General features: G+C 48.6%; 1 protein-coding gene across 1 annotated transcript in view; it reads left to right on the top strand.

The window, feature by feature from the left end:
- Nucleotides 1–835: 835 nt before the first annotated feature.
- The window catches only part of LOC116278390 (uncharacterized), a 28,729-nt gene continuing 17,954 nt past the window's right edge, over nucleotides 836–11,610 (top strand). Inside the window, exons 1-2 of the mRNA XM_072963906.1 lie at nucleotides 836–945; nucleotides 1,050–1,376. Coding sequence (XP_072820007.1) covers nucleotides 900–945; nucleotides 1,050–1,376 — 373 coding nt within the window. The 5' untranslated portion in view covers nucleotides 836–899. The remainder of the gene's footprint in view (nucleotides 946–1,049; nucleotides 1,377–11,610) is intronic.

The following is an 11,610-nucleotide window of genomic DNA, read 5'->3' as shown; positions in this document are numbered from 1 at the left end:
GCAGTTCATTCCAAGAGTTCCAGTTGGACCTTCTCCCAGCTCTCATGCCAGCTGGAGACGTCAATCTCAGGTACGTTGAGGATTGGTCACATTTCTCACATCACATAAACTTTCCATCCCACTATGTGTAGATTTCAACGTGCAACACTGAGGTGAGATTTATAGCACATTACATAGATTGTAACATGTATAAAAACAAAATGACAAAGTATATAATAAGTATTCATTACAGCCCAATCACAAGTAAAGACATTTTCTTGAATGTTATTAGTGATGGAAATGCATTGAAATGCAGAGACTGTTGAAAACACTCCTCATGAACTCTGCTTACAGATTACTGGGCAACACAGTAACTGTCAAAATCATCATAAACTCATCACCAAAGGGGGTCTGGGAAACCTGACCACTCTTGTCCAAAACTTCCTTGATGCTGACTCTGCATCACTTATGCCCAAGAGGAGGAGCACAGTTGAAACTGCTGGACAAACTCTCACTTAACATGTGTCCCTGCACAGACAACAATGGGCTACCCGTCTGGGGGCTGTGAACATCACTAATGTGGGAGGAACTCTGGCACCGACATCACAGAATCCATGTGCACACGCAAAAAAAAATTCAGGTTCTAAGTGTTTACCCTGAAAACTCACACAATAAACATGATATTTCCAAATGCTACCAACACCGGCAAACCACAGACACTCACAGCTGCTCAGGGGCCTGGCCCTCTCTGAGGCCAGCAAGGCTCTGACTTGCTATGTAGTGAGATGACATGCAAATAGGGCCTCCCTCTGAGGATAAAGCCACCCAGCCCTGGACCTGCAGCTCTGGGAGAGGAGCCCCAGCCCGGGATTCCCAGCTGCTCCCGTTCTCTGATCAGGACTGAGCACAGACGACTCACCATGGAGCTGGGGCTGAGCTTGGTGGTCCTGGCTGCTCTTTTACAAGGTAATTCATGGAGAACAAGAGCTTCTGAGGATGTGGGTGGTCGTGAGTGAGGGAATCACAGGACGTGGGACAGCCTCCTGACCAGGATGTCTTTGTGTTTGCAGGTGTCCTGGCTCAGGTGCAGCTCGTGGAGTCTGGGGGAGGCTTGGTGCAGCCTGGGGGGTCTCTGAGACTCTCCTGTGCAGCCTCTGGATTCACTTTGGATTATTATGCCATAGGCTGGTTCCGCCAGGCCCCAGGGAAGGAGCGCGAGGGGGTCTCATGTATTAGTAGTAGTGATGGTAGCACATACTATGCAGACTCCGTGAAGGGCCGATTCACCATCTCCAGAGACAATGCCAAGAACACGGTGTATCTGCAAATGAACAGCCTGAAACCTGAGGACACGGCCGTTTATTACTGTGCGACAGACACAGTGAGGGGAAGTCATTGTGAGCCCAGACAAAAACATCGCTCCTGGGGCACCCACAGCCCCCAGGGGGTGCTCACGACCCACCAAGGGCAGGGCTGAGCCCCAGGAACAGGTGCAGATGTGTGGGAGGTGTTTGCAGTTAGAATCCTTGGTTTCCTTTTCCCGCCCATCAACTCTACTACAGACCCTCTGCTGGATTCTAAATTTTCATTGTTGACGTACGTGTTGCTTTCTGACAATAAGATTTGTAATCAGGATGTATTTTTACAACTGAAAAAAAGCTCCAAACAATGTTAAACTTTAGTATAATTTTAAAGGTGACTCAGCAATTTTCAAACCTGACGAGTACCCTGAGAAGGCACAGGCACCGGTAAAACACGTGTAAAGAGTTACTCAACTTGTCTCTGCTCCCGGGTCAGGAGGCTGCACACCCTCCATCTTTCTGTCAAAGGGCACACAGGGTTTGTAGTGAGCAGGATGCACGTCACAGACGCCAGCTCCAGACTGCCCAGGACTGCGTGTGCATTGATCCTCATTGCTCACGGAGTCCGGGGTCTACAGATCACATCTGGGCAAAATTTATTTCCAGCCCAAAACGAAAAATGTTGCATTTTCTGAACTCCTGGACATTTACAATGTGGGCAGCACTTTGAATCCCCAGCCCACTAACATTCCCACCTGAGGTCGGTCGGGGTGATGCTCTGCCCTCTTGTTTCAAGTCCCATCACATAAATGAGTCTCCTTCGAGGTCCAGTTAGTGCCATGTTTTTGACACTTTCTGGAATATGTAGGAATTTTTCCTGTTTCAAATGGCCCATGTGTAGTCTTGAAGTGCAGTCCAGTGTCCCTGAGCACAAAGTGCTGTGAGCTGACTTAAGGAGAAAGTATTTCGAACACACAAGCTCCATTCAGGCATGAACTATACTGATGGGGGCTGTGAGCTTGATGATACTGTTTAAAAAATAAACATTATTTTTCTAAATGTAATACAAATCTCACGTTGGGTATTTGTGTCAGCCTTGGAAACTTGGCTCAATTCCAAACACAGACGGTAAAATGGAGATTTATGGCCAAGAAGATGGTGATGCTGACCCGGTGGAAAATGACTGTGAGGAGACTTCAAGGTCAGGGGGATTCTGGGCACACTGTCTCCAGAGGATTCTTGATGAAGGAGGCCAGGGTGGTCAGATGTTCCCTGGGAGATGGTGGATTTGGTGAATTAGATCAAATATTGAGTGTGATCAGATTTCCAACGTAAGGAATCTCACTAACTTGACTCAGCAGGTTTCTTGATAAAACTGGGACATGCAGAGATGGACACAGAATCCCACAGGCCCAGACCTCGTGGAGAAAAGCATCTCAAGGTGCCTGAGTGATGAATGGTCAGGCGGTCGTTGTCGCCTCCAGAGTCAGGGTTCTTATCTTCACTGACATGATTCTCTGAGAGCCGAAGTTTCAATCCAAAGGGACACGGACTCCTTCTGGTCATTCCTCCTCTTGACGGCTCGTCTCAGCTGTGAGCACCTCCTGGGTCTGCCGAACACTGACCTCTGTGGATGGTGCTGTGAAGTGATTGTGTCTCTGTGTTTCCAGTCCCCAGGAGTCCTGTCACGGGTGCTGGAGAAGGAGCTGGGCAGGAACATTGAAGATTCTCCAACTCACCTACTCTGTTTCAGGGCCCCGCCACCTCCATCAAACACAGTGGTTACTGGTGGCTCTGGGTCTGTCACACCCCAGTGAAAGGACTGTGTGACTCGGGTGCTTTGGGTTTGGGGGTAGCACAGTGTAAACCCTATGTCTCCAAAAAGGCCCCTCCATCTCCAGAGACACATTGGGGAATTGTTCTCCCTGCAGCACAGCTCTGGGGTCTCTGAGGACACAGCCATGTGCCATTGTCCCAGGAGGCAGAGTGAGGGAGGGAAAGTCAGGTGACCCAGACACAACCAACCCTGCAGGGAGGGCTCAGGCCACCAGGGGGCACCCAGGGTCACGAGGAAACAAGAGGACCCATTTCAGGGCAGGTGCAGAAGGAGCCGTGGATGGGTTCCCTCCCAGAGACGGAGGATTCTCCGCTGGTTCACCGTCTTCCCTGGAAGCCCATCCATAATGGTTCCAGAGATGATTCCTGTTTCAGAACTTGGGCCTTTTTCATGGAGTCAGAATTGTCTGTCTTTTTTTTCCTCATTTATCTTAGGACCAGACACAGAAGAAACATTTCTTCATGGGACTTTCATTTGAAATTTAGTCACTACCCACACTTTTAGTTGTCAGGTTTACAGATACTTAATGACACAAATGAAAGTTCTGTGGAACGAGGAGTCTGTCCTCCACCCTCAATGTATTTCCAGGCATTTCATCCTCAAAAGGGTCCCCAGTCCTGTTTCCTGCAGTGCCTTTCCCTAGAATAGCATGAGGAAAGTTGTATATTTGGAAATTGATGTGTGTGTGACACTGGAGTCATTCTGTTCCACAGAGGACATTTGGAAATGTCTGGAGCCAGGCTGGGCTGTCACATGTGGGGTGGGCTGCAGGCACCCAGTTACCTAGTTGGCAGAGTCCTTCAATGTGGCCGTGCATCCCACACTGCACACGGCAGCTCCCACAACAGGAAACTAGCCTCAGATGTCAATAATGTGGAAAAACTCTGAGAGAAAGCTTTGTATCTCGTCAACTTCATAAAAATGTTGACATGCAGAAGGTAAATTTCTCTATGTGAATCATCATCAATGAATGAAAACATCAACAAACACCAACCCTAAGTCTTCCGTTCACTCACAGGCACCTTACAGCCTAATCACCCCTGTGTGCTGGTTGTGGGCCAGAGGGTCCTGAGCACAGACCTGCAAGGGAAGAGGACAGAGGAACAGAGAGCCAGCACTGGGGAGAGCCCATGTCTCTTCTTCACCTGAGTCCCCAGAAGACAAGACAGGGCCAAGGCTGGACTTGGTTAACCTAATATTTAAAAAACCTACCTAATTAACTAGTTTACATTTTCACTTTGCAATAATACTTAATCTGAATATGAAATGACATTTAACATATGAAACACATAACAAAAATTTGTCTTATAGCTAGATTAATTTTGATGGTATTTTTCAATTCATGTTAATATATCCAACATGCCACTTGTATAACAGACACATAGTAACACAAACAGGTAGACATTCACCAGCATCCACACCCCCTCCCCCAGGGGCTCACAGCTAGTCTGCACCTCCACTCACCTCCTGCAGGCTAGACGTGGCCCCCTGCTGTCCCCTACACAGGGTTGCTGATAGGAAAGTCTGTGAATTTATGATAACATGTGCATCCTAGTGACCTGCTCAGAAAATAACAGAAAATAAAAGTAAATAAAGTAAAATAAAAAGTGTTATGGGAAGTAAAGTTTTTTCATGTAAAACACACTGCCCATTATCTCAATACCAAATTGGGTTTATTTGGGACCAAAAAAGAATTACGGTTTGGGGTCTGCTGTTCTGGTGAGCCACATGCAAGTCCCCAGTGAAAACAGAGACATGACTCTTTTACAGAATGAAAGGGGAGGTGAGAGGGCTCCTGTGAACAGGAGTTCATGGATTTTCATTGGCTGAGTCCTTACCAGGAAAGAAGAGGAGAACTTGGTTCTTCCTGTTGGGCTCAGACGTGAAGTTCCCAGCTTACAAGGTGGAAGCCTCAGTCCTCCTGCCTGAGAGCCACTGTGAAAAGGCTGCTTAGAGGGGCTTCGCGTAGGTGATCAGGAGTCAGGAGGTGGTCACTCGGTGTGACGCGGCCATGAGGGACTTCATTGCTGACGGAGGGGAGAAGTGTAGATGTGCTGAGGTTGAGACAACATAGCACAGCTCTGTGAGGACCAGGGAGCAAAAGGGCATCTTAGGAGGGGAGGCAGCTGACTGAGACAAGTTGACTGTGATGCGTGGACCTGAACAAAGGGTCAGAGGCCGTGAGGACCCCGAGGCAGTGGGAGTCTCCCTGTGCCACAGCATCCGGCTCATGGCTATAAAACCCTAGAGGTCTGCGGAGGCCCCTGTGGATTTGGTCAACACCCCAAGACAGCCCCTTGCCTTTATACAAAAAGGAGAAAGGGGTCTGGTAATCAGGTTGCCCACAGAAGGACGGTCTCTTCAAATGCTCCTTTAAGGACTTGAAACTTTGTCTTCTGGTACCTCCCTTAAAATGGAGTCGGGGTTGCCAGTGTTGAGAAAACTTCATCTAGGTTTCCATGAGAAAGAAATTGGAGTCTGTCTCTACAACAATCAGCTAGACTCCATCCCAAATAAACACTCATGTTTCACACTTAATTTTGGATTTTAGTAAACTCAGAACACCATGATGCCTTTCTGGATGTAAGTAGTGCCTTGTTATGACATCCGATGCCCTAGACATCAAATAAGATAATGGGATACCGCAATTTTTCTTTAGCCAACTTTAGTCCCTTAGAGGCTCAAAGTTTGTAACAAGTGAAGGCTGTCTTCCTGCAAGAATGTTGAAGAAGACACTCAGGGCCAAGGTGGAGGAGAACAGGATGCTCGTAGCTCACCCTCTCCAAATACACCACAACTCACATCCACAGACCCACCCAGCCAATCAGCGCTCCTGCTCAACAACAAAAGAAATTTGCACTCCTCAAAAGCAAAGACACCACGAATCTAGTGGGAGAAAAGGAAAAAGGAAAGAGCAAAAAGCAAAATAGTGCAGGACCAGTCCCACCAGGAAGGACTGGCAAAGGAGGAATAATGCTCATTAGTTGAATCTCCCCCTCTTCAACCGAGAGGTCAGCAGGATGGAGGGGGAGCCTCTGAGGCTCTGATCTGTACGGAGCACCCCTTGACCAACAGAACTAAGTTAAATGGGCACAAAGGGTCCTCGTGACACCCAACCAGAATACTAGCTGGCAGTGGGGGACAGGGCAGGCTGCCCAAGCCGGGTAGAGGACTGGGACGGCTGTACTGAGGTACTGAGGCAGCCACGGGGGACTACAGTGTATTGAACATTGTGGCTGGGAGGGGATACAGAGCAGGACAACCTGACTTCCCCATAAATTACGGGGAAAAAAAAGCAAAGTAGCACTGCTGGTGTGCCCTGGGTGAAGGGCGCCGCATCCTTTGTCTCCTCAACCCACAGCACCATTACTGGTGCTTCTCGGGAGAAAAGAGGTGGGGCACAGCCACAGCCGTCATGTCCTCCTGTGCATAGCACCTGGGCAAGGGTGGATACCTGAATCCGCACCTGGGGGCTCTACAGCCTCCTAAGAAGGACTGAGACTAATTCACAGCCCAAGGCACAAAAGGTATTTCTGCCCTGCTATCTCAGAGTACTAACACCACCAAGGCAAACAAGGAGCTGAGTTGGGAATGGAGCAGGGGTGGGGCTGTTTCGCATCTTCTTGGAGCCCACCTACCGAGCGCAGACCTCAGATGGAGCGTGCAGGTGCACACAGCAGGGGAGCTACCAGGGCCAGGAGAGGGCCCGTGGCCACCCACCTTCCTGGCAGGAGTGCAGCATCTGACTTTGGTGCTAGGAGGGGACGCGATCCACCCGCCTACCTCACCTGAGCACAGCATCTGACTGCGGCATCGGAAGGGGGAGTGACCTGCCCGCCCACCATGTATGAGCGCAGTAACTGACCCAGTGTTGGGAGGCAGCCCGATCTGCTTGCCGACAGGCACTGGGAGCAGCACAGATGAGGGAGCCAGTGGAAGGCCCCTGGGAACAACAAGCAGACTTCCAGAAACGCAGCAAGGACAGAATCACTTCTTGATAAAATCATGAAGAGTGCACAGTGTCTATGAGGACATAACCAGTTTTTAAAGTTTTTTATCTGTTCTAATTTCTATTACCTTTATAATCTTCACATTTTAAACAACTGCATATGTCTACAGTTATAGTCCCTTTAAAATTTTTCTTTTAAAGTCATTTCATTATTATTATTTTTAAAAACGCCCCTAATTGCATTTTTATTTCTATTGGTTTTTATCTCCTATTATTGATAATACACAGGTCTCAAATATTGTTTATTGAATTTTTCTCCTTCTTTTAAGATTTTTAAAAGACATATTAACTGGAATGCTAGTATGCTGCAAATTGTTCTTCCATTATTAACCATACAGTGTTTACAAATCAATTTTCTCCCTTCTATTAAATTCTCTCTTGTAAAATATTTTATAATTTTTTAATATTTTTTATTGATTTATAATCACTTTACAATGTTGTGTCAAATTACAGGGTAGAGCACAATTCTTCAGGTATAAATGAACATGCATATATTCATTGTCACATTTTTTTTCCCTGTGAGCTGCCATAAGATCTTCTGTATATTTCCCCGTGCTACACAGTATAACCAAACAACCCAATCCAAAAATGAGCAAAATGGGGGGCTGCTTTATAAGACGCTGTAGACACAGGATGTGAGGTGAAGGCATGAGGGACAGACTAAGGAAATAACAGAGCACGTGCTGTTGAACACGGTTCACTACTTTTGTAACAAAAATGCCAACACAGTGTCAGGAAATTGCTAATTTTTTCAGTCTGACTACCAGCAAAGAGCACAGCCTTGTTTAACAAGCAACTCAGAGTCAGAGTAGAGCTGCAGAGCAGGTGAGCAGGGAGCAGAGGGGACCGGGGAGCTGGGGGGCACGAGAGGAGGAGGGAAAGTAAGCCCTGCTCTGCTTACGGTCACTCCCCTGCCCTCCGACTCTCCTTGGACTGAACTCCCTGCTCTGGGAGGAGAGCAGCTGTGGTCAGTGAGCAGAAGGGGGGTCCACCCTGGATATAAGGCAGCACCGCCTCCCGAGCCCAGAGACACGGCCTCACCTGACCCCCCACATTCGTGCGGAAACACGACCCCACTTGCATGCGAACCACACGCAGGGCTGAGGGCCATCACAGCACCTGTGCCACCCGGGGCCGGGGTCTCCTCTTCACTGACGTCATCCTCTGGGGGCCAAAGGCTTGGCTGACAAGGACATAAACCCCCCTCTGCACCACACACAGTGCCTCCTGGTGTGTCTGGGTCCATCCTCCCCCAGGGAGAGCCCAGCAAAACCTGCGGTGCTTGGGTCTGGGAGCTGGACAGCATACACCCTGCCTCTCCAAAAACTCCCTCCCATCTCTAGAGACACATTGAAGGTCACGTGTCCCTGCAGCTCAGCTCTGGGGTCCCTGAGGACACAGCCGTGTCCTTTTGACGCCGGAAGGATAGCGAGTGAGGGGACATCAGGGTGACCCAGACACAAAGGTCCCTGCAGGGAGGGCTCAGGCCACCAGGGGGCACCCAGGGCCCTGAGGAAACCAGAGGACCCATTTCAGAGCAGGTGCAGAAGCAGCCATGGACGGGTTCCCTCCCAGAGACGGAGGAGTCTCCGCTGGTTCACCGTCTCCCCTGGGAGCCGATCCATAATGTTTCCAGGGAAACTTTCTGATCTGAACTTGGGCCTTTTTCACGGATTCAGGCTTGTCTGTGTTTTATTCCTCATCTAACTTAGGAACAGACTCACAGAAATATTTCTTCATGAGACTTTACTTGATATTTATTCACTAACTATTCTTTTTAGTTGTCGGGTTTACAAATAATTAATGACACAAATGACACTTCTTTGCATCCTCCAGTCTGCCCTCCACCTTCCAATGTATTTCCAGGCATTTCATCCTCGACAGCGTCCCCAGTCTTGTTTCCTGCAGTACATTTAACGAGCATAGCATGAGGAATGTTGTATATTTGGAAATTGATGTCTGTGTGACAGCAGAGTCATTTGTCCCCAGAGGATATGTCGAAATGTCTGGAGACGGGTGGGCCATCACATGTGGGGTGGGCTGCAGGTGCCCAGTTCCCTAGTGGGCAGTGTCCATCAATGTGGCCGTGCATCCCACACTGCACACGGCAGCTCCCACAACAGGAAACCAGCCTCAAATGACAATAATGGTGAAAAACTACGATAAAAAATTTGTATGTTGTCCAATTCATATCTCTGTTGACATATGGAATGTACATTTGCTGTGTGTAAATTATTCTCACTTAATGGAAACGGCAGACACCAGACGTTGATCTTCAGTACACTCAGAGACCACATTACACACTCTTCACACAGGCGTTCCTGATCTGTGGGCAGGAGGGCCCCAAGCATGGACATACAAGACAAGGGGGCACCAGACCAGACCCCAGGACGGGGAGGGGCTCGTGGGTCACATGGATTATGGGACCTGGATGTCAGAGCTCTCTTTCCTGAGCCCGAGTCCGCAGAGGCCCCGACAGGGCCCAGGCTGCACTGGATTCTTGTAATATTTAAAATTTCCTGTCTTTGTATCTGCAATAACTGAGGATTTTACCCCAGAATAATAATTTATTACAACATTAATAGATGTTTCACATACGAGACACGTAGCAAATTGTTACTTGTTTTACAACTGTAATAACTGTGGTTGTAATTTTTAAAAGCGAATCAGTATATCCAACACTCATGCTCTTGTATCCCTGCCCCGCTGTGACCCACCCTGACAGAAATCACTAGACATTCCCCAGCACCCACATCCCATCCCCCTCAGGAGCCATAGCTCACCTCCTCCCCTCACCCCCTGCAGGCTGGTGGGGGCCACCTTCTCTCCTCTGAGCATGGATGTGACCAGGAATGTCTGTGGAGGTGGGAGCTCACGTCCAGAGAAGTGACCCCCTCAGTAAAGTACATGAAAATCGAAAGTAAGTAAGGGAGATAAAAGTCAACATTCTCATGGGAAATTAGCTTTTTTTCATGAAAAACAAATAGACTGACAGTTATTTCAATAACAAAAGTGGGTTTAATTTGGACTAGTAAAAAGTCTCAGTTTGGGGTCTGCAACCCTGAAGAGCCACATGTACATCTCCAGTAAAAGGAGAACGCCTCCTTCATCAAGGGGGGAAAGGAGCTGAGAGAGCCCCAGGGAACCAGAGTCCGTGCATTTCTCTCAGCTGAGTCCTGCCCAGGAAGACAGGGAAGCCTTGCTTCCACCAGCTGGGCTCTGAGGCCATCAAAGGGCATGAGAGCTCCCCCCGTTCACCCAGTTTTACTAAACGGTGGTTTTCGTTATATTTTACCTTTTGCCATTTGATCAAGGTTGAGATCTTTCTCGCAAAACATCACTGATGAAGACTTAGGATTTCTGGGGTTTTTCACGTTTTTGTCTGTCAGTGCCAGGAAGGAACTCCTCTGGGTGTAATGTCTCATGTCACATGGAAAGCGCTCTTATTGAGGTCACATTCCAGTAACATGCAGGAGTAAGAGGGAGAGCCCGCAGGCTCTCTCACCGTAAGTCCCTGTGGTATCAACACCGGAGGCTGGAGATCACCTGACACGTTATATTCTCATCAGAGACTTGGCAGGAAGTTGTCCAATAGGTCTGGCACAGATACCTTGGGAAGCTGTCTCAGCAGACGTTGCCCTCAATTCTGAGACGTCTCCACAGTCGTGTCACCAGATGAGCAGCAATGTCCAGGGCCCAGCTGCCTTCTTAGGTGTGTCACGTGAAACCAAGTTCTAACTCTCGGGAGACTGGTGGCGCAAGGGCTGCTTAGCAGCACCTGCTGGAGCCCTTTCCATTGAGGTTGAGGAGTTCTTCTGGAAGTATCTTTTCCTGTAGGTAAGATATCCAGGTTGCAAGGTGTGACGCTTGCATCTCTGTCCCATGAGAGGTACTGTGAAGAGACGGCTTCTGAGGAGAATCTTGGAGACGACCAGGAGGCGGAAAGTGGTCCGTCATTGTTCAGCAATCATGAGGGACGCCAGTGGTGGAGCGGGGGAGACGAGAGGCTTCAGTACAGGTTTTGTTGTTGAGCGAATCATGCTGAGGTCGGGCCATATGAACAAATTTGGACACAGGTCTCGGCAGTGTTCAGATAGCTGAGAGAGTCTCACATTTAGCCCGTAGATCAGGGTGTTGATAAACCGAGACCCGATGGAGCCCATCCGCGTGGAGGTACATCTGGATGTAAGTGGAGCCCTGGTTCTGATGTCAGGCGTCCTAAACATTGAGTCTGCATTTGGATAAACTGCAGTTTTCCTCAAGAAAACGATTGCCCCTGTAAGAATAAGAACTGTAGCAAGTGGTAGATGTCTTCCTTCAAGGAGGATTGAGAAGGAGATAAAGGAAACAAATTACCCACAAACTAGAACTTCCAGAAGATGTTGCATCATCCAGGCCAGCCTCCAGGCTTACCCAGAATTAGAGGGGCTCTCAATAAGTCCCTGGAACACTAATGACCCGGTAAGTTTAATGCTCCCCATTGA

The sequence above is a fragment of the Vicugna pacos genome, chromosome 6, assembly GCF_048564905.1.
Source record: "Vicugna pacos chromosome 6, VicPac4, whole genome shotgun sequence".
NCBI classification, from domain to species: domain Eukaryota; kingdom Metazoa; phylum Chordata; class Mammalia; order Artiodactyla; family Camelidae; genus Vicugna; species Vicugna pacos.
Note: the sequence above shows the minus strand (reverse complement) of the source record. Positions and strands in the feature narration are given on the sequence as shown.